A 23,472-nucleotide genomic window follows, 5' to 3' on the forward strand; every position below is an offset into this window, starting at 1 on the left:
AAAAACTGAAAGCCATTTCTCTGAGGACAGGAACAAGACAAGGGTGCCCACTCTTGCCACTTTTATTCAGCATAGTACTGGAAGTTCTGGCCAGAGTAATTAGGCAAGAAAAAGGAATAAAAGGAATCCAACTAGGCAAGGAAGAAGTGAAACTCTCGCTGTTTACAGATGACATGATTTTATATATAGAAAACCCTAAAGAATCCATCAGAAAACTATTAGAAATAATCAACAATATAGCAAAGTTGCAGGGTACAAAATCAACCTAAAAAATCAGTTGCATTTCTGTATTCTAATAACAAACTAGCAGAAAGAGAACTCAAGAATACAATCCAATTTACAATTGCAACAAAAAGAAGAAAATATCTAGGAATGAATCTTACCAAGGTGGTGAAAGAGCTATACAATGAAAACTATACGAAATTATTGAAAGAAATTGATGATGACATAAAGAAATGGAAAGACATCCCATGCACATGGATTGGAAGAATAAACATAGTTAAAATGTCTATATTACCTAAAGCAATCTACAGATTCAGTGCAATCCCAATCAGAATCCCAATTAAATTCTTCACAGAAATAGAACAAGGAATCCTAAAATTCATATGGTGCAAGAGAAGAACCCAAATAGCTAAAATGATCCTGAGAAAAAAGAACAAAGCTTGAGGCACCACAATCCCTGACATCAAAACATACTACAAAGCTATAATAATCAAAACAGCATGGTACTGGTACAAAAACAGACGTAGAGATCACTGGAACAGACTTGAAAGTCCAGAAATAAAACCACACATATAAGGACAGCTAATCTTCAACAAAGGAGCTAAGAACATAGAATGGAGAAAGGAAAGTCTCTTCAATAAATGGTGCTGGGAAAACTAGACAGTATCGTGTGAAAGAATAAAAGTAGACTATTTGCTTTCACCATACACAAAAATTAACTCAAAATAGATCAAAGACTTGAAGGTAATACCTGAAACTATAAAACTCCTGGAAGAAAATATGGGCAAAACAGTCTTTCACATAAGTCATAGAGGGATATTTTTGAATCCCATGTCTACTCAAATACGGTAAACAAAACAAAAAATAAACAAGTGGGACTTCATCAGACTAAAGAGCTTCTGAAAGGCAAATGAAACCAGGATCAAAATGAAAAGACAACCAACCAGCTGGGATAAAATATTTGAAAATCTTATATCTGACAAGGGGTTAATCTCCATAATATATAAAGAACTCACACAACTGAACAACAAAAAAATAAATAACCCGATCAAAAAATGGGCAGAGGATAGAAACATACATTTTTCCAAGGAAGATATACAAATGGCCAATAGGCACATGAAAAGATGTTCAATATCACTAATCATCATGGAAATGCAAATCAAAACTACACTAAGATATCACCTTACACCCGTGAGAATGGCTATAAGCATCAAGACAAAAAATAACAAATGTCGGGGAGGATATGGAGAAAAGGGAACCCTCATTCACTGCTGATGAGAATGCAAACTGGTGCAGCCTCTATACAAAACAGTATGGAGATTCCTCAAAAAATTAAAAATGGAAATACCTTATGATCCTGCTAACCCATTTCTGGGTATTTATCCAAAGAACTTGAAATCAACGATCCAAAGAGGCTTATGCACCCCTATGTTCATTGCAGCATTATTCACTATAGACAAGAAGTGGAAGCAACTCAAGTGTCCATTGACAGACGATTGGATAAAGAAGACATGGTACATATATACAATGGGATACTACTCAGCCATAAAAAAAGACAAAATCGTCCCATTTGCAACAACATGGATGGACCTGGAGGGTAATTTGTTAAGTGAAATAAGCCAGACAGAAAAAGATAAACGCTGTATGACTTCACTCATATGTGGAATATAAACTAACACACAGACAGAGAGAACAGTTTGGTGGTTACCAGGGGAAGGGAGTTGGGGGGTGGGCACGAGGGGTAAAGGGGTGCATTTATATGGTGACTGACAAATAATAATGTACCACTGGAATCTCACAATGTTATAAACTATTATGACATCAATAAAAAATCAAAAATATGAGTGATGTCTGCAACTTACTTGTGTCAAAAAATAAGATGGACTGATGGGTGGATAGAGGGTAGCATAGATGAATAAATATGTGAGAAAGCAAGTATAGTAAAATATGAATTGCAGAATGTAGGTGGTGGGGATATAAGTGTTCACTATGAAATTCTTTCAACTCTTCTGTATGTTTAAAAATTTTCATAATAAAATCTTGGAAGAAACAAATAATGTTGGTAATTGATTATAAAAGATTGAATAAAAGAGAGTATTAGTTGATAATGATAGTCAAAAAGAGAGATAAAGATGAAAAAAAGGAAAATCTATTCTTTTCAGAAGAATATGAGGTAAGGAATGTTAAAGAAATGAAAATCATCCTTTTGCAGCTCCCAAAATAATAATTAATTCGGGAAAGGGTCATCAATGGATGCTAAGACCATTGGGTGAAATGTGTTGGGGAACTGGATGTTCACATAGCCTTGAAATATCACCCCTGGATTACTTACTGATTAGAAAGAGAGAAATGTACTTTTATAATGGAGTGGTCTGCTTGTCACCACCCAATAATGGAGTTACATTTTTCCAAATGCACTTACATACATATATTTTTGCTGAGGAAGATTTGCCCTGAGCTAACACCTGTGCCAGTCTTCCTCTATTTTGTATGTGGGTCACTGCCACAGCACGGCTGCCGACGAGTGGTGTGTCGGTGCCTGGGAACAGAACCTGGGCCACTGAAGCGGATTGCATTGAACTTAACAACTAGGCCATGGGGCCAGCCCTAATATTTTTTACTTCTTTTTTTACATGCAGAGTTTCCAGAGCACAGGGCTAGCTAAAAGGCATGTAAATGTAGAATCATGCGTTCCAAGACATCACTGCCCCTCCCCTGCTCCGTTGTCTTTAACTCTTATAGTAGTTTTGATATTTGTGTTGATGATTTTTTTGTGTGTGTGTGAGGAAGATTAGCCCTGGGCTAACATCCATGCCCATCTTCCTACGCTTGATATGGGATGCCACCTCATCATGGCTTGACAAGTGGTACGTTGGTCAGCGCCCAGGATCCAAACCTTCGAACCCCAGGCCGCCGAAGCAGAGCACACGATCTCAACCGCTACACCACCAGGTCGGCCACTGTGTTGATAATTTGAGTTTGATGATGTGTCATTATTTCAGCCTGGTTCTAATTTTCTGTTATTGTTTCTTGCCTTTCTTTGACTTAGGCTGATTTGTTTGAATAGAGGAAGGCACTCACAAAACTTCTACTATATATCTGAGATAGAGAAGAGCAGAGAAGTCTCAAGACACACATGGAGAAGCTAATCCTGAGAGCAATAATATGGGAACACCTGGACTCCTGACTCTGGGCCAGGACTGTGCTCTGCGCTTACCCACACACAACTTACTCAACCCCTCCTTCCCTTGATTCTCAAAGATTTGCATCTTTATCAATTTTTATTGCTCTAAAGCCAAGAATTCATAGATAAGCATCCTTTATCCTCCCCATAAAAACCAATCTTCTATCTGCACTTACTGGTTTCTATGGTCTGAATGTTTGTATCCCCTCAAATTCATTATGCTGAAATTCTAACCCCCAAAGATGCTAGTATTAGGAGGTGGGACATGTGGGAGGTGATTAGCTCCTGAGGTTGGAGCCCTCATGAATGGGATTAGTGCCCTTATAAAAGAGACCCCCACAGAGATCCCTAGCCCCTGCACCACGTGAGGACACAGTGAGAGTGGGCTGGCTATGAACCAGAAAGAGGGCCCTCACTAGAATGTGACCACACTGGTGCCTTGATCTTGGACTTCTAGCCTCCAGAACTGTGAGAAATAAATGTCTGCTGTTTATAAGCCACCCGCCTGCGCTGTTTTGTTATAGCAACCTGAATGGACTAAGACACTGGTTCCATTTCTTGCCTCATACGCACTCTTCAATCCATTCCAGGATGGCTTCCACTTCTTCCCCTCCAGGAAAATCACCCTTGACAAAGTCATCCGTGGTCTCCACGTCCCTAAATCCAGTTTTCATCATACACAGTGGACCACTGCCTCCTTAGAATGTTCCTGTCCCTGACTTCTGTGATAGCACACTTTGCTAGTTTCCTCCTGCCTCCTGGACTTCTCCTTCTCCCTTTCCTGTACCATTTCAGCCTTTTCACTAAACCCTTAATGTTATACAAGTACACTTCCCTGGGGCTCCATCCCAGGCATTCTCATTCATTCCTCTAACAAATATTTATTGTGTGCCTACTGTGAGCTAGACACTGTGCTGGTTGCTGGTCATTGCCCATATGATTCTTGTTCTCAGGGAGTTTAGAATAAAAGCTGTGACCCATAAATTATACAATTGGTTATTTAATTATAGTTGTGATAAGGGCTATTAAAAACTTCAAGATAATACTTCTATAGATTAATTGGAATGAACTTGGCTGTGTCCGAAAATTCCAAAGATGTAACCCATTTAGTCCTGGGAGAACTGAAAATGCTCTTACCAGCAAAACTTCTTCCCACAGTGGAGAAAAAAATAAAGAAACAAGGATAAAATCCCTTTGAAACTATCAATCAAAACTAGATTCTTAGTCTGCTTTTCTTCTCTGATTTGTTTTTAGTGGACAAATTTCCAGTCTGTCTGAAGGGATCAAAATTCAGACTGCAAGGTGACTGTAGATTGGTTTTTGTTCATAACAATGCTTTCACCACGGGCCCACCAAGCCAGCAGTGGGAAATCTTTTTCCTGTAGGGCTTCCAATCTTCAGACAAAGATCGAGAGATTAAGAAACATTATATGCTGTCTAATATTTAGGACATACAAAAAGAGATGAAGAATATAATAACATCTGTCTGTGAAGCAATTTATTTAGATAAGTCACTAAATGATTTATTTCTAAAATTAAGAGTAGCAAACATGGCTTCAGCTCTTTCTTAAAATCTGTTATTGGAGTAAGACAGAATAAGAAGGAGGAAAATGGAAATAGGGAGAGAGAGACACAGGTGGTGTGAAGAGATATTGGATGTCATTAATGATGCCTTCATCTTGTAACCTCATGTTGTATCGTCTTGAGTAGCCCCTAAGCTATTCCAAATCCTGTTTTTCTTTTGCCATCATCGGCTTGTACAGTGGGTATCACTAACTGGGACCTTCTTGCAAGTTCAGTGACATTGACTTCAACATTTGGTCTGTGCTGCAGCCACACTCCAGCCCCATTAATGTAAAGGTGATTTTATGCCAAAACCTTAATCACCTGCAGGGTGAAGCCTGGGTTGGTTGTGCCTACCTCACTCTTGTGCTACCTTGAGGAGTTATGGTCACTTCTGTAAGTATTAGCCTTACTATGAACTGGACTATTTTATGCCAGAGCAGTTGATAGTGAAGCACTAAAAAAGGCTACATCATCAAGTCAGAGGCATTTGCATTTGCTCACATTTGGAAAAAAGTTGCTTTTTGAGGATTTCTAAAATCACCTTGGCCATCAAGCATTTCTTTCCCAAGTGTGCTGACTAAATAAATGCAAATTTATTAGAAACACATGGAGTAAATTTACCGTATATAAATTTTTTAAGAAATGCATTTGACTAGATAAGAAGTGGATCTGAATGAACCAAAATGTTTGAAAATAACTTTATGAAATCCTTTGAAGTGACACAGATGTTGGGAGCCGTGGTCCCCCAGTCTGGCAGGGACCTAAGGGACTTGAGGTTTTACATTTGGCTGACATGATAACAATTCAAAGCTGCATGTTGGCATCTCCTATAATTTTTCCATTATTGGATTCCAGTATTTTCTATTAGAAGAGGTGGACTTCACACCCGAAATTCAAATTTTGGTTCGGTCTGCACCAAAATAGCATTCCCCAACTAAACAGATTGATTGACAGTTGCTGACACTTGAGCAAGTGCTAAGTGCCAGTGCTCCACGTTAATCTCCCAACAGTTCTACGATGCAGGGTATTAGTGTCTATTTTTGGGTGAGGAAACAGGTGCAGAAGTTAGGCAACTTGCTGAATGGTGGGCCTGGCAGTCTGGCTCTGAAGCCTCAACTCTTCACCCAAAGAACCTATGTTTTGCCCTCCTCGTAATGATTCTGTATGTGGCCTTCAGCCTCAGCATCTGTGCCCTGTTGTCACTCCCCACCCCAGTCTGGCTTTTTTCAGGAGCTCACCCCATTTCCTCCCTCTCCCACTTCCTCCTTAACAAGAAGCCCTTGTCATCTCCAGCCAAGGTGAGGGCCACATAGAGTACAGTTGGCACCTGGGGCATTGCAGACTACCTCTTACCCCAACCTGTGCTTTCTCAGTTCTTCTTCCCTTACCTCTTTCTTCCCTCTTCTCTGACCTGAAGACCTCATGCCCTGCAGGGGAACAAGGAAGTTGCCATGCGGGCCAACAAGAAGTTTATCATTTGCTGGCTTCTAGAAATGTGTTTTTGTGGCTTTGTGTGTGTCTTTGTCTCTCTATCCCTCCTTGCTGGATCCAACATAACATGTAACTAGACCTTTGCCCCCACCTGCTTTATCTGCATTGGTCTGGCCCTTGTTTAGGCAATTTTTTTCAAACTTCCCTGGCTGTACAAGTTAGACCAATGCTCTGTAAACTTTTCCTCCTTGAAAATATTCCTGAATCAATGGACTTACGTGGATGAGAAACTCAGGATGCAATAACTTCTATTAGAAAAATAAGAATCCTTTAAAATCTAGAAAAGCTGTAAAGTGATATAATTGAAAGGGAGGGACATGGACAGGAAGTAGGACCCGTCAGCGGACAACTGCACAACTTGATAGCTCATGCTGTTTAGGGTTTTGGTGTGCTCCCAAATTTGAGCAGGTCAGGAGAGTAAGGCAACTGGGTAGCCCAGAAGGAGAGCAGATATGTCTGTCTTAGCCCCTTTTAGACTATGACTGACACTTTCTCCCAGTGCAAAGAGCCTTGCCTCACATTAATGGGTTGCTTTCTGACCGTGTGTCATGGAGGAGTTTATACCATTATTTAGTTACAACCCCTTATAATCTGGCTGGCTAGTTTATTTTAGAACGTTCCTGAGTCCACAGAGTATAGAAATTCAATTTTAAACCTGAACTTATCATAGGTTTTGGATTCTTGGGACCAGGAATTTGAAGTTAGCAAAGAGCCTTGAGGTAAATCAGAACTGGCCTCTATTCCTGTCTGCCTCTCTCTACCATGTTTCTGTCTCCCTGCTCATGCCTCTCATGCCTTCTCATTCAGGGCCTGGCTTCTCCACATAATGTAATATGGAAAAAAATAGTTCTTGACATGGTAGCTTGGGAAATTATATCCTTTGTGCCCTACTGAATAGTCTCCTTCCACCTAACATAGAGTAGGTGCTGGATATATATTTGGGAATGAATGAGTGAAAGAATGAAAGACTGTGAGTGTTCACTTGGAACATCTGGAAAATATTCCCCAACTCTCAGTCTGGGTAAGATCACCTTCTTATGTCATGAACAGCAATTTTACAAACTGTGTTGTGCTCGTTTTCCATTGTTAACTAATTTTAACCAAACAGTAGATCTCTGTTTCCAGCTTCTAGCATAATGCCTGGCACAATGTCAGAGCTTAATAAATTTTTGTTGAGTTGATAAATGTCATGCTTTATGTCAAAGAGTTTTGGCTGTTGGAGCAAACAAAGCCTGAATTTACAGAACCAGGAGACTGAAAGGAACTTTGAGAAGTCTTCAGTTACCTTTCCTGCTTCCCAACTTAACTATTCCTGCTAGCCATCTATTTTGTTCCTGAACACCCATGGGAGCCTTCTTAACCATGTGACTCACAGGATTTTCATAAGAAATTTCTATCTAATTCCAATGACACAAGACATGCATAATGTGATATTGTGATTTATTGTAAGTATATATCTGGTCTTCCTTCTCTTTTCTGGCACAGAGCTCCTAAAACCACTGGAATTTTCTAAGTGATGAGAGTGATAAATGTGTCTTTTGTTATGTTAATTAGGTGGCCTTGGGTAAGCACCTAGGTAACCTAAGGATGGGGGCTGGTTGCGAGGGTTGGGGGGAGGGGGGGGCGCGGGAGACGACCCAACCATGTGATTAGAGGGTTGGAACTTTAAGTACCATCCCTGACCTCCTGAGAGGGAGAGGGTCTGGAGATTGATTTGAATCACCAATGATCAATGACTTAATCAATCATGTCTATGTAACAAAGCCTCAGTAAAAACCCAAAAGGAGAGGGTTCAAAGAGCTTCTGGATTGGTAGACACATGGAGATTTGGGGAGAGTGACACACCTGGAGAGAGCATGGAAGCTCCAGGCCCCTTGCCCACACCTTGCCTTATGCATCTCTTTCATCTGGCTGTTCCTGAGTTCTATCTTTTCATAACAAACTGGTAATCTAGTAAGTAAATGTTTATCTCAGTTCTGTGAGCTGTTCTAGCAAATCAGTCAAACTCAAGGAAGGGATTGTTGGAACTTCCAATCAAGCCAGTCAGTCAGAAGCACAGGTGATAACCTGGACTTGCATATGGTGTTTGAAGTTGTGGGGGGCGGGGGGCAGTTTTGTAAGACTGAGCCCTTAACCTGTGGGATTTGACACTATCTGCAGGTAGACAGTGTCAGAATTGAGGTGAACTGTAGGACACTCAGCTGGTGTCAGAGAATGGCTTGGATTTGTGGAAACCCCCCAACACACACACACACACGCACACACACACACACACACACACACACACACACTGGAATTGGTGACCAGAACTTTTACATACCATCTTTTTTTTAACTTTCTTTCAAAGGAAAAACAAAGAATGATTAGGGTTGCCAAGACCATAGGTGACTTCTGAGTCGGACACCTTAGCCCATGTGTGGAGTGGAATTAGCTGCCTCCAAATCGGGATCCTGTCTTTGAGTGGAAATCACACTGCACCATGTCTGCCTACACCTGCAATCTGAAGACAGAGTTCCAAACTTCTATGGCATGATGGACACTCTCGGTTCATACTCACAATTCTCTGTTCTGTATAAAATTCCAAATACCTCCAACTCTTATTTTTTCAATTTGACTAATAACAGTTTAGCTAGTATCCAGGACTCAGCTCTCATCAACGTCAACAGTGTCTGGAAAAGATGGGTCAACAGGTACCATCACCCTCATTTTAAATTGAGGGACTGTGGAGTGGAAGTTTTATGATCAGTAGTGAAACAAACAACTAGAGCCTGGTAACCAGTCTTGGTTCTGTCCTAATTGAGGTAAGAGTGTTTTTCTGAAAAACCCTGCTGCCTACTCTCTGAAGGTTGGGGATGTGCTTGCAGAACATATTTCCTTGTAAGACAGTTGAAACTGGTGTTCCCATGGCTGATCAGGGGCTTCTAGTCATTACTGACATGACATCTGCGTGGAAATCCTTGTAGCACCAGAGATGGATAACAAACTGATCTTACTCCATGCAATCAACATGTAGAGCCTCAAAAGAAGCCTCTGCAACTCAGGATGGCATCTCTCTTGGGACATTCATGCTAGAAAAAAGTGGCATTTAATCTCCCTCTTCTCCTTTCCTTTTCCTATGACCATTAGATGGCTGAATTCTTCCCCCCATTTTGGTAAAAGGCAACAGTTATGGCTGAAAGGCTCAAAACTTTAGTCCTTGCTCTATGCATGACTGATCATCCAATGCATTCCAGCCTAGGGTATGTTCACTCCCCTGAAACCAGACATGTGGCCAGAACCATTCATCACTTGATCATACATACTCCCTTGTGACATGCCTGACTTTGCTGTTTGAATATAAGGTTGGTGACATGAGCAGGAATGGTGGAATAAGGACCTCCAAAACTCCTCTCCTTCATTAAAGCAATAAGAACACATGCAAAATTGTCAAAATAACTTTTTTAAAACTCTGGAAATCAAGCAGTCTTGCAATAATCCAGAGAGTGGTTTTTTTTTTTTTTTTCCCAAGTAAAACTACTGAATCTCAGAATAGCAAGCTTTATGATGTCTTAATTCCCTAGTCATATGCCCCTCTCCTCAGACTCATGACAAACTTGGAAAACAACAGCTCTGCAATCACAATGAAAACTAGCAGCCTAACAACCTATGGAGGGGCCAAAATGGGGTTGGCACTGCCATCATTTGACTAGTCTTTCAGTTCCTTACAAAATCTCACTCACAAAGCTTGTCTGTATTTGATCTGACTCACATCTCACTCAGTACTATTTCCCAGGGGGCAAGTGTTTAACCTAGGCAGCTGCCTGAGGTGGTGATAACAGGTGGAGAAAACAACAAGCTAGGCAAAAATTTAAAGGAAAAGCTGGGGAGTGAGATATCCATAAAGGGCTTTCAAAAGCTCTGACATTCCTGGGAATCTAGAAGCCCACGCACATGCCAGGGTTGTGTTCATGCCTGGGAAAGACCTGAGAAGGACCAAAGCTCTCATCTCTGGCTGATCTTGAGACAGAAGCAGGAAGTAAAGGCGAACATAGAGTTGTAAACTGCCTGCCTGAAGACCGAAGGCAAGCCCCCCAGCATGCACACAGAGCCCTCAGCAGAGACTGGGAGATTTATTGGTTCCAGGCACTTGAAAATTTATGTGTAGTCCTTAGCTGATCATTAAGCTAACTGAGCAGACTTTAGTGGCCACAAATGACAAAAAATACAGACTATATAGAATTAGTTCAAAGTCACTAAACAAACAGTGACAACAATAACAACAACAGCAACAACAACAAATCCTGGGGAAGAAGGGATGTATCTGTTTTCCAGAGTTGCCACATTATTTAAAATATCCAGTTTTCTTTTAATTTTATTTATGTATTTATTTTTTCCCCCAAAGCCCCAGTAGATAGTTGTATGTCATAGCTGCACATCCTTCTAGTTGCTGTATGTGGGACGCGGCCTCAGCATGGCCAGAGAAGCGGTGCATCAGGGCACACCCGGGATCCGAACCCAGGCCACCAGCAGCGGAGTGCGTGCACTTAACCAGTAAGCCACAGGTCCGGCCCTAAAATATCCAGTTTTCAACAAAAAATTGTGATACATACAAAGAAATGCAAAAGAGTGGCTCATACACCTGAAAAAAAGCAGTCAAAAGAAACTGTCCATGAGGAAGCGTAGATGTTGGGTTTATTAGACAAAGTTTTGAATCAACGATCTTAAACATGTTCAAAAAGCTAAAGGAAACCATATACAAAGGACCAAAGGAAAGTATGAGGATAATACTGTCTTACCACATAGAGAATATCAATAAACAGAATCAGAGCCTCAGAGACCTGTGGGACACCATCCACATATGCAGAGTGGCAGTCCCAGAAGGAGAGGAGAGAGAAAGAGGCAAAAGAATATTTGAAGAAATAATGTTTGAGAACTTCCCAATTCATGAATGAAAAGCATTAATCTACACAATCAAGAAGTTTACCAAGTTCCAAGTAGGATAAACTCAAAAATATCCACACCTAAACACATCATAATCAAAATGTTGAAAGACAGAGACAAAGGGATAATCTTGAAAGCAGCAAAAGAGAGGAAGCCCACATATAAGGAATCCTTAAAGAGATTAACAACTCATTTCTCATCAGAAACCATGGAGGCTAGAAGGCAATGAGATGACATACATATTCACAGTGCTGAAAGAAAAAGACTGCTAATCAAGAATTCTATATATAGCACAACTATTCTTTAAAAATTTGAAGATATTACCAGATACATAAAAACAGAATTCACTGCTAGCAAATCTTCCCTATAAGAGATACTAAAACAGTCATTCAGGCTCTAATGAAAGAACACCATACAGTAACTGAAATCCAAATGAAGAAATAAAGAACAGCAATAAACATAACTACGTAGTTAAATATAATGTATTTTTATCTGTAACCCCTTTCTTCAATCTGATTTAAAGAACAATTGCCTAAAGCAATAATTATAAAACTGTGTTGATGGGCTTATAATGTATAAAGATATAATTTGTATGACAATAGGGTAAAGGAGGGGAAGGGAATGGAACTACACTAAGTTTTGTATGTTACTGAAATTAAATTGGGATTAGTCCTAACCAGATATTTAAAAATTGTGATGTGAATTTTAATCCTTAGGACACTCTCCAAGAAAATAACTGAAAAAAATATACTAAAAGAAATGACAGAAGAATTAAACTGGTATACTAGAAAATATCTATTTAATACCAAACAAGGAAGTAATGGAGAATTGAGAGGGAAAAAACATGAGATAATATGAAAAATAAATTGCAAAATAGTAGATGTAAATTCTACCTTATCATTAATTATATTGAGTAAAATGGATTGATTCTTTCAATTTAAAGGCAGAGATTGGCAGAATGGATAAAAAACATAATCCAACTACAGTCATGTTTAACTTAATGATGTGGATACATTCTGAAATTCATTGGGTCATTTCATCATTCTGTGAACATCATAGAGTGTTTTTACACAAACCTAGATGGGATAGCCTACTACACACCTAGGCTATATGGTACTAATCTTATGAGACCACTGTTGTATATGTGGTCCACCATTGACTGAAACGTCATTATACGGTATATGACTGTATATGCTGTCTAAAGAGACACACTTTAGATTCAATGTCCTAAATAGATTGAAAGAAAAGAATAGGAAAGGTATGTCATGCAAATAGTAATCAGGGAGAGCTTGAGTCGCTATGATATCAGACAAAATTATTTTAAGACAAAAATTGTTACTAGAGGCAAAGAGAATTTTATAATGATAAAAGGGTCAATTCATAAAAAAGAACTAAAATTATAAATATATTTGCACCTAATAACAGAGCTTCAAAATACATGAAGCAAAAACTGACAGAATTCAGAGGAAAAATAGACAATTCAACGATAATAATTGGATACTCAACTTTCAATAATGGATAGAACAACCAGAGATGATCAGTAAGGAAATAGAGGAATTGAACAATGCTATACACCAACAAGGCCTAACAGACATATACAGAACACTCCACCAACAACAGTAGGATACACATTGTTCTCAAATGCACATGGCACATTCTGAAGCTAGACCATATATTAGGCCAAAGCAAGCGTCAATAAATTTTAAAAGATTGAAATCACACAAAGTATCTTCTCCAACCATAATGCAATGAAATTAGAAATGAATAACAGAGGAAAACATGGGAAATTTATAAAACATGAAAATTAATAAACACATTCCTAAATAACCAATAGATTAAAGAAGAAATCATAAGGGTAAGTAAGAAATAATTAATGAAAATAAAAACAAAACATACCAATGTTTATGGAATGAAGCTAAAGCAGTACTTAGAGGGAAATTTATGGCTATAATTGCTTATATTATTAAAGAAGAAAGATCTCAATCATTAACCTAATCTTCCACTGTAAAAAAACTAGAAAAAGAGCAAAGTAAACTGAAGCTACAAGAAGAAAGGAAATAATAAAAATTAGAGATGAAAGAAATAGAGATTAGAAAAACAATAAATAAAATCAATGAAACAACAAATCGATTCTTGAAAGGAACAAAATTGACAAATCTTTAGTTAGACTGACAAAGAAAAAATGAGAAAAGATGCAACTAATGAAAACCAGGAATGAAAGTGGGGCCATTATAACCATTTTATTACAAAACTACAAAGGACATTAAGAGAATACTATGAACAATTGTACGCCAGCAAATTAGATGAACTAGATGAAATGGGCAAATTCCTAGAAACACACAAATTACTTAAACTGACTCAAGAAGAAACAGAAATCTCAGACTTATAACAAAAGAGATTGAGTTAGCAATAATAAACCCCCCAGCAAGGGAAAGTCCCGACAAAAGAACAAGGGGTAAAAAAAAAAAAAAATTACTAAAATCATGAATGAGGGAGGGGATATTACTACTGATCTCACAGAAACAAATCTAAGGTTGTTACTTGACTTTTAATTTTATGACTTAGTGGTCAGGTCCTTAAAGGGCAGGGATCATCAGATTTTGTGTGTGTCCTCCAAAACCAAAAAATATGGATCTTACCTGAGCCATCCAATACAATAGTCACTAGCCACATGTGGCTACTGAGTACTGGAAATGTGATTAGTGCAAGTGAGGGCCTGAAGGCTAATTTTATTTAATTTTAACAAATTTAAATTTAAATTTAAAAATGGACACTAGGTTCATTTACTGGAAAACATTTAAGTATGTTTGGAATTGGGTATGAACTGACTTTTTCAATTATAAACTTTAAGAAATCTAAATACAGATCAAGTGTTTCTGATAAAAATCTAGCATTAGAATTGGCATGTACTGCAAGTGTAATATGCACACTGGATTTTAAAGATAGTATGAAACAAAGAATGTAAAATATCTCATTAATAATTTTTACATTGATTACATGTTTTAATGATAATATTTTTAATATATTATGTTAAATAAAATATTTGCATTCATTTTACATTTTTAATGGACTTGTAGAAAAATTTTAAATTACATGTGGATGCACTATATTTCTATTAGACAGTGCTGCCTTAGCCCTCAGCAAATATCCACATTGATCCACATTGCTAATGATTTCCTGTTTTCTTACCAATGACTTAACCACTGATAAGCAAGTGGTTCCTCTTTTTCAGAAGGAACCATTTCAGGAATGCTTGAATGAGGAAAAAAAAGAAATCCCTGAATCCTTCCCCTCTGAGATGTCATGGAATTGACATGGGTTGCAGTCATCTGGGCTATTTCCCCCCAGAAATAAGAAAGTCTAAGTGTCATCATACAGATTTGAGGAAAGAGTAGAGAATGTATTTTGTGTGTGTGTGTGAGGAAGATCAGCCCTGAGCTAACATCTATGCCAATCCTCCTGTTTTTTGCTGAGGAAGACTGGCCCTGAGCTATCATCTGTGCCCATCTTCCTCCACTTTATGTGGGATGCCGCCACAGCATGGCCCGACAAGCGGTGCCTCAGTGCACGCCTGGGATCCGAACCCAGGCCTCCAGCAGCGGAGCCCGCATACTTAACCGCTGCGCCACGGGGCCACCCCCAAGAATGTATTTTTTTAAACCTCCTTCACAAAAGCAGACTATTGTCGTGTGCTTTCTGTGTGTTAAATCACTTGTGGGAAAAACAGAAAAGCATCTGGATAGCTCCAGCCGAGCTGGTCCTGAGCTATGTGGAAACCTTCTCAATAGCCCGAGTGTGATTCATGTTGACCTCCCCGACTAGTGTGTTGGAAAAACAATACCCTTCTTCTTTACTTTGCATAATTACTTCCAACCTCAGAACTTTTATATTGAAAGTATCTGGGTTAGAAGTCTCTGTCAATGTTCCACAGCTATACAACCTCCCAAATTTTGACTTACATTTAACAAACTCTCCCATCCTGACTGGCTCTCCAGGCAGTTCACGGAGTGGGTCAACCTCTGTGTGTGTGTGCAGAGTGGAGGCTCATTTCCCGTCTAGTCCCCCCTCAAGACTTTCATAAGTGGGTCCCACCCAACTGTCTTCAGAGCAAGCACGGGCTCTGTGCCTCTGAGGGCCTTGATGCTTGATACTTGATGAGTAAGACTGATGCTTACTCACAGGCAGGAGGAAACGTGAACTGGGATTCTAAAGAATATCCTTTAGTAAAAATATTCTTTCAAAATTGCCTGAATTTTCACCCTTAGAAATTCTGAGCTTTATCTGACCTCTCTTACTGTCAACTATCATCTCTCCCTCTTCTCTGAATCCTTCCCCCTCCTCCGTTTGAAGACATGAGACTGGTTTCCATAACCCAGCTCCACTGGTGCAGGCCCCCTGGCCACCATCTGACAGAGGCTCTGGGACCTGGTTTAAGAGAAAGGAACCCTGAGGATCTCGATTCCTGCTCTTCTTTCTCACCAGTTCTGTGGAAAAATGTCTGCAGGTGAATACCGTAGCCCCGGATGAGCCTGTGAGCCAGGAACAAAAGCAGAAGACAGTCTGGTTTCTAAATGACAGGGCAAGTCAGGGATCAAAACATGTTCCATTAGGGCTGGCCCCATGGCTTAGCGGTTAAGTGCACACGCTCCACTGCTGGCGGCCTGGGTTCGGATCCCGGGCCGTGGCCGGGTCCCACATACAGCAACTAGAAGAATGTGCAGCTATGACATACAACTAACTACTGGGGCTTTCGGGGGGGGGGGGGGAATTAAAAAAAAAAAAAACATGTTCCATTAAAAGAGACTTTTCAGGTTTGTCAACTCAAGAAGAACTCAAGAAGGAAAAATAATAGGCTTAAAGAGTGTTGTTAAAAACCTTATCGTGTCCCAATAACCCCACTGCTTTACTTAAGAATCTTGCCAAGGAGGCAAGGAAAGAGCATTATTTCCCTTTGCTTGGTCTTAAACATGAGATGGAACTTCTGCTCACCTGGAAGCCAGTGTTGCTGTAGCCCTCGGCTCCCAGGGCTGTCATGTTCTTCAGCTCCACGATCTCTTTGCTGCTCATGGATTTGCTGGGCTCTGAAACCTTCTCAGGTGCCTGCTCTGGCAGTCCTCTGTACCTGTGAAAACGAACACAGCCTCTGCTGATGTCAGAATGCCACCTGCTGTTGTAGGGACCTGGGCGCTGTCTCAGTTTGGGAACTTCAATAATAATCCCCTGGTTGGGGCGGGGCAGGAGTGCGGGTGCTGGGTGGAGCCTTCCAGTTCAGATCCACCCACCTCATTGATCTTTCTCATTATCCCCATGATTGCCTGCCCATTTTCACTTCAGGGAGAAATTCTTCTACTGCACAATACAGAAAAGGATACTTTCTCTAGTCACGAGTGAAATAATCTATTTCCTGTGGGTGGTGTTGGAGACTAGAGGTGGTGGGGGTGGCGGGGAAGGTAAGGGTCAGCTGCCACCAAGTGACCACCATTCTGTGCCAGGTACATGCTCCGCACTTTATATGTGGTGGTCATAGTTTATCTTCAGAACCAGGGAAAACTGAGGTGTGGGAAAGTTAACAATTTGCTCAGGGTCATTTTGCTAATAAAGGGACCATGAGAAGTCAAATTCAGGTGTGGTGGATTCCAAAGCCTTTTTACTACATCCCTGTCTGCAGACTGGGTGGCTTTTAAAAGCCCAACTCCTAGAAATGCAAATATGCAGCAGATAATTGAAAGGTGACCAACTGCTCACTTAATAAAAGGATTCTTTGCTTTATGAAATTAGTCGCTGTAGGATTCTTCAAGATAGCAATTTCCCCTAGTACATTTAAAATGAACTGTTATGTATCTATTAATTATTATAATTGTGTGACCTGTGTGGAAATGTGGAAAACACTTATGATGGGTGAAAAACTAGAATAAACTGAATGACTGCATAAAGAAGGCAAGAGAGTGGAATATCAAATACTACTAGACGTGATTTCTGGGTTGTGGTTTTGTGGGTGGTTGTCATTTTCTCCTTTATACTTTGCTGAGTTTTCTATAAAGATCACGATACTGTTATTCTCATGATGTAGCCAGATACGTATATACATAATGGGTAAGAGCTTGCTGGGACCCTGCTGCCTGGGTCGAGTCCTGCTCTACCACCTCCGGCAGCAAACTCAGCTCAAGAGCCAACCCAGCCTGCTGACGTGTTTATACGGCCCGAGCTAAGAAGGGTGTTTAGATTTTTGAATGGTTGAAAAAAATCAAAAGGAGGAATATTTTATGACACGCAAACTATGTGAAATTCAAATTCAGTGTCCATAAATAAAATTTCTCTGGAACACAAACATTCCCATTCATTTATGTGCTGTCGATGGCTGCTATCGCTCCACAAGGGCAGGGCTGGGTAGTTGAGACAGAGACTGTATGACTCTAGAGGCTAAAATATTCACTACCTGGCCCTTTACAGACAGTGTGTGCTGATCCCTGACTTACCAGCCATGTGAATGTGGACAAGTTACCGTGTTCTCCAGGCCTCAGATTCTTCACCTACAAAAAGGGGATAGTAGCGCCCATTTTTCACTATGATAGAGATGACAAAATCTGTTAATATACTTAAAATTACATGGGATAGTGCCTGCATGTAGTAAATTCATTGTTATAAGGTAATGCTTATCTTAAAATGTTTTTTAAAAAAGTGCCGTGATCTCTAAACAGTGTCTGCACGTGTTTTAGATGCATGCTTTCTACCTGAAGCCAGGCGCACCTGTGGGTGAGCAAGTGCTACTACGCTGCACTTGCACAGGAAAGCATTGCAACCCTGCCCCCCGCCAGACCAGGGGTCAGGTCAGCCTCTCCTCAAGCCCCTCCCCCATGCTGACACTGTGGGAAAGATGATCTCTGACTTCTCACTTTGTGACCCAGAGCCCTATTCCAATCCTCACCATTTATCAGCACCATCTGAGGTTTCTTCATGCTGTAGCTCTTTATTGATTCCCACTGATGGATGGAGACACGAGGATCTTTATCAATGTCCCCCACAATTGTGATGATGTGCCATAATAAGTAGTCACCATGTCACTAAATGTAAAAAATCTGACTGGAAGTGATGAAGAGAGATACAGATAATTAGAAAGCAGGTAACGAGGGAAACTTGCATCTTAAAATTGTTGGAAGAAACCAGTTGTTGCTATGGGGGGTGGTAGGGACTGTACCGATCTTAGTGTCTGCTCTTTCCCGTGCTTAGCATAGTGCTCGGAACAGAGTAGGCTCAAGGATGAACAGCTTTTCCATTGGCCAAAGGAAGAAAATGGAAATCCCTACATTCCCTTGTATCCCAGGGAGACGTGTAAGTTGCACTGAGTTGTTAGGGAGGTCAGTTCACACTGGCCAGCCCTCCCCAATGACCAGGGCTGGGAGGAGGGTGAAGTAAGCAAAGAATCTAGGGTGCAAATTTGAGGAGGCACCCACTCTCAGTGTCAGGCAAGTGCAGGGTCAGCACCTGAGAGTGAGGGCCTCTTAAATTTTGCTCCCCAGTCACCTTGTCTAGCTCAGCCTGTTCCTGGGCCTGCCTAGAACTATCTATGGGTTTGTTTTGGATGAGTGTAACATAGCAGTGGACAGCACAGGCTCTGGACTCAGTCCAGCTTCCAATCCAGGCTTTGCCTCCTACTAACACTAACTAGCTGGAACCTCAGGCAAGTTACTTCCCAGTAATCTCTCTAAATATCTGTAGTTACCTGCACAACGAGGGTAATAGTTGCACCTGTCTTACAACCAGCCTGCTGTGAGGGTTAAATGAGGTGCTGCCTGGGAAGTGTCTGGCATGTGTAGTAAGAATTCATGCACTCAAGATTCCAGGGGAAACCTGGCAGCAGCTGCCCACAAAGGCCACCTAGAGTTGACTTCTGGGGCTCAGTAAGTGTCTAGAAGAATGTTACCGCCACACCTGGTCACATAAGATTAACAAAGGGAGTGAAGAAATACGTTGACGTTGGCCTGGGTTACGGTAACGGCAACATACTACTTGCAGATGAACAAAGACTTTCCAGGAAACCCATTCTGGAGTCTGAGAAAACGAAATTTCCAGAAATAAAAATCGTCTCTTTTAATTTGTTATGATCCGTTTGCAATGTTCAGAGAAAAAGACTGCTGTATGAGTGATCTGCAAAAACCAGTTTCATACTGGGCTGAGTCTGTGTATAAATTTCCCCATTCTTACCCATAACAGGGAGTAGCGATAGTGCCAGCTGCAGTCTTCTGATGTGATCAGGTGAGTTAATCTGGTGAGATTTAAAGGTTTGAACACATAGGCACTGCTTCCTAAGCACCATAGTGCTGGTCATTCTGTCGTGGGAAACATTCTTTGTCTCTTTTCGTGGATGAGAAAACAGGACGTGGTTCATGAGGGAATGGTGGTTGGTTTTGGATGATCAGCTAAATAAGGCTGCCACTGGAAAAAAATATTGCAATCTCGAGAAAAGAGAACACTCAAATATGTTTTCTTCACTATTTTGTGACCATCATGGCAAGAATCATGAATGGATGTTAAAACTAGCAGCTGGAAAAATTTGATGAGGAGAAGGACACTTACGTAGCCTCTCAGTGTCTCCCCCAAAATGGCATATTAATCAAAGACAAAGAATAACAGAAACTTTATGTTGGGGAAACTGGAAGACATCATCTTAACCAAATGGTCACCAAGAATGGGACAAAGTGACAGCATGTGTCTCCCCATATGATGCACTAAGGAGGCCACAACATCACTTCATGGTATTCCTGCCCAAAATGTATAACCCAAATCTAATCATAAAGACATTAGACCCAGTTGAGGGATATTTTACAAAATAATTGGCCTGAATTCTTCAAAATTGTTAAGTTCACGAAAGACAAAGAAGGCAGAAAGGCTATTCATTCCAGATTACAGGATACCAAAGATACATAATGAATAAATGCAACATATCATCCTGGAGTGGGTCTTGGACCAAGGGAAATGTTTGTTACAAAGGACAACAGAGGGACAATTGAACAAATTTGAATTTGGTCACAATAATGTATCCATGTTAAATTTTCTCATCTTGATAATCACGCTGTGGTTATGTAAGAGAATGTCCTCAAGTAACAGACATTGGAGTATTTAGGAATAAAGGGAATGATGTCTGCAATTTATTCCCAAATGCTTCAGAGAAAAAGCAAACATGTCAATGTATAATTATGAGAGACAATAAAGCAAATGAAGTAATATGTTAATGGTGAATCTGATTAAGTTATGGGAGTTTTTACGTTATTCTGCAACTTTTCTATGTTTTGTACTATATACTATATTTAGCACTATAAAAAACAATAACAACAAAAATAATAACAATAACAACCATAATAACATATTGTTTTTCTTCATATTTGTATGGATTTTTGGAAATTATTGGCTTTTCCCCTGGAGAAATAACCTACAGATAAAAAAGAAGTAGCACCACGTTGTTAAACCTGCAAATCCCAGAGGTCAATAGCTTGAAGACAACCGGCAGGGACAGGGAAGAAAACAAGTGTCACAAAAGGCAAACAAGCACATACAAAGACAGCAAGCTGAGGAATGACCGTTTTCAGTGCCACTGACCTGGCATACACAGTAGGTACTCTTTTTCTCCTGACATCCTCTGCCATCAGCTCAAAGGGCTGATTTTCGGTCGGTGGTCTGAAGAACTCCTTTCAAAATGATACCAGAGTTGCTTTGAGGAGACATGCAATAATAAAGCTTTGTGAATAAGAATTATGCCGAAGTCCAAGGTCGGGGAAGAACCCACAGTGAAAAGGAAACTGTCAGTGTCTTGTTAATTTCTTGTTAAGCAATAAGAGTCAATGTCTTGTTGCTTCAATCAACCGCCTCCAATGAACCCAAGAGGGAATCTCAAAAATGTTTGAGGGTTCAAATCAGCATATACATTGTGTCCCTACAAACCCTCTAGGGTTACTTTCCTAACTAGACGGTGATTAGCTTATGCCCTGATGCAACAGAGACAGAAACGGAGGCTGCCAAAGTTAAAATAATAAGGTGGAAATTGTGCTTGCTTCAAAGTGAATTGGCTTTGTAGCTGCCTTTTCTCCTAGTCTAGCAACTCCTTTCTCCCCTGTTGCTGCAGGTATTTATTGCCTTACACTTGAAATGAAAAGGAGAACTTTGAAGTGCAAGGACTGGGCAGTCCTGAGAGGGCAGGGCATCTGGAAGTACAAGAGTCACACATGCTGTGCTCTCAGAATGGTTTCACCTTCCTTTGGTCCCAAGAACCTATCTCCGTGGTCAGTCTGAAGCTCGTCTGCAAGCCTGGTGACCACTCCCTATCCCAGATGTGGGACAGAGTGAGGTCTTCAGTATTGCACAGGTAGGAAATGTCCAGAGTTTAAAAAAAATCCCAGTTGCTGGTGGGGCTGGGCTGGTTCTCCCATCCCAGGTTTAGCAGGATGTGACCACGGCCCTGGGGCTTCTGCTGAGCTCTGAGACTGTGGAGTGGGTGGGCACTGGTGCCAGCATGGAGGTAGGGCATGTGCAGTAGGAACCCTGCATGTCAGGGCCCAGTGTCTGCACGTGGGCTATAAATGAAGAGCCAGCTGCCACCCTTGGCAGGAGGGAGCCTGGGGATGGACGTGGAAGCATGTCAGATTCACACTGCAGGAGCTGGCCCATGAAGCCAAAGTTGGGCGAGATCACACTCCTCTGCTTGATGCAATCCAAGGCCTCCTTCAGGCCAGCTGCTTGGTCTTCATGAGGTAAGCCATGCAGATAGTGGGTGATCGGGGGATCCCAGCCTCACAGTGGACCAGGACCTTGCCTCCCTTTCCCCTGACACAGTCAATGAAGTCTATTGCTTCTTGAAAGTGGGAGCTAATGTTAGTCGTGTGGCTGTCTTCTGCAGGGATCCATTGGTAGTGCAGGTGGGCTGTGCAGGCCTCCCATGTCCACTGAGAGACACTCAGTAGGACCATGATGTGCAGGTTGGTGAGGATTTTGCATTTGGATGCGTGGTGGGCATGCAAAGTCGAGGCTTAGAAGGATTGCAACTGGGCCACCCTGCTCATAAGCAAGCCTGTAGCTGATGTCGAGTGCTGGTTTCCTGCACTGGCTAATGAGGGCTTTTTCATTTCACCCTTCCCTTGTGAAATGGGTCTTCCATCCACACAACACTCAGGAGACTCCGAGTAGAAAGTCTCATATCCGCCTTTGAGAAAGCAGACCCATGGGGCTGTGGCTGGCTGACCCTGCCACTTAACACCCCAGAAGCCCAAATTTACATTTTTTTAAGTCTCTGAAACTATATATTATCCAACATATTTCCCCTTGTGTGCTTAAACACAGATTCCATGCAAATTTTATTATTTCAGTTCAGAGTTGGGTAAGATTTATTTACCAACAACAACAAAAATGCTGCTATTCACAGGGGTTAAGATTGTTGGCGTAGGGGTTTCCTCTTGCATAACATATCCATAAAATGGTAAGATCTATCAATACTAGGTCAACTATATGGCTCAGAACTATAGAGATGCCAAGCAATTATCAGTGACATTAAATTTAAGGAACTTAGGGATGAACCCCAAATGTTATAAATTGGCCTTAAAATTTTCTAAGTCTAAAAGTAAGTGTTTAAATCACATCTTGAGCTCACTTACATTTTCAGCCTCACCCATCTGTACCGCTTATTTCACATATTGGCAGAAGCTTGAGCTAGTGTCAGGGCTCTTAGACCAGGTGCTAGAGTATCTGGAAGTTGTACTATTTGACTGGGAAATGTGGATATTTAATTTTATTCAATCTCCTGTGCTAGAAACAACTGAAGAGCAGAAAAGGACTATGTCCTACATATGCAATGAAACAATCATAATCACACATACACAAAACTATGTAAAATTACACAAGAAAACCTCAGTTTCTAAGTTTTTCTGTTTACTTTGTTACTTATCATTGGCTTTGCTAGCATTCATTAGCATGATTCAAAACTAATCATTCCAGGTGACTTCTAGTCATTCACTTAATCTAAATTTTAATTACTAAAAGAAAAGAACTCCTATTCCCAGCTTCCTCTTATGAGGATTGAAATACTGAGATATTGTTCGCCGGTG

General features: G+C 40.7%; 1 protein-coding gene and 1 pseudogene across 1 annotated transcript in view; both read right to left on the reverse strand.

Moving 5' to 3' along the window:
* Positions 1-18,339, reverse strand: part of LOC131419852 (solute carrier family 28 member 3-like) — a 61,220-nt gene extending 42,881 nt beyond the window's left edge. Inside the window, exons 1-3 of the mRNA XM_058565364.1 lie at positions 18,309-18,339; positions 17,886-17,946; positions 16,373-16,505 (exon numbers count right to left, since the gene is read on the reverse strand). Of these exons, the coding sequence (XP_058421347.1) occupies positions 16,373-16,505; positions 17,886-17,946; positions 18,309-18,339 (225 nt within the window). The remainder of the gene's footprint in view (positions 1-16,372; positions 16,506-17,885; positions 17,947-18,308) is intronic.
* Positions 18,340-21,811: 3,472 nt separating this feature from the next.
* LOC131419853 (dual specificity protein phosphatase 5-like) lies at positions 21,812-23,040 on the reverse strand (annotated as a pseudogene).
* Between the last annotated feature and the right edge of the window lie 432 nt (positions 23,041-23,472).

The sequence above is a fragment of the Diceros bicornis genome, chromosome 22 (assembly GCF_020826845.1).
Source record: "Diceros bicornis minor isolate mBicDic1 chromosome 22, mDicBic1.mat.cur, whole genome shotgun sequence".
In the NCBI taxonomy this organism is placed as follows: Eukaryota; Metazoa; Chordata; class Mammalia; order Perissodactyla; family Rhinocerotidae; genus Diceros; species Diceros bicornis.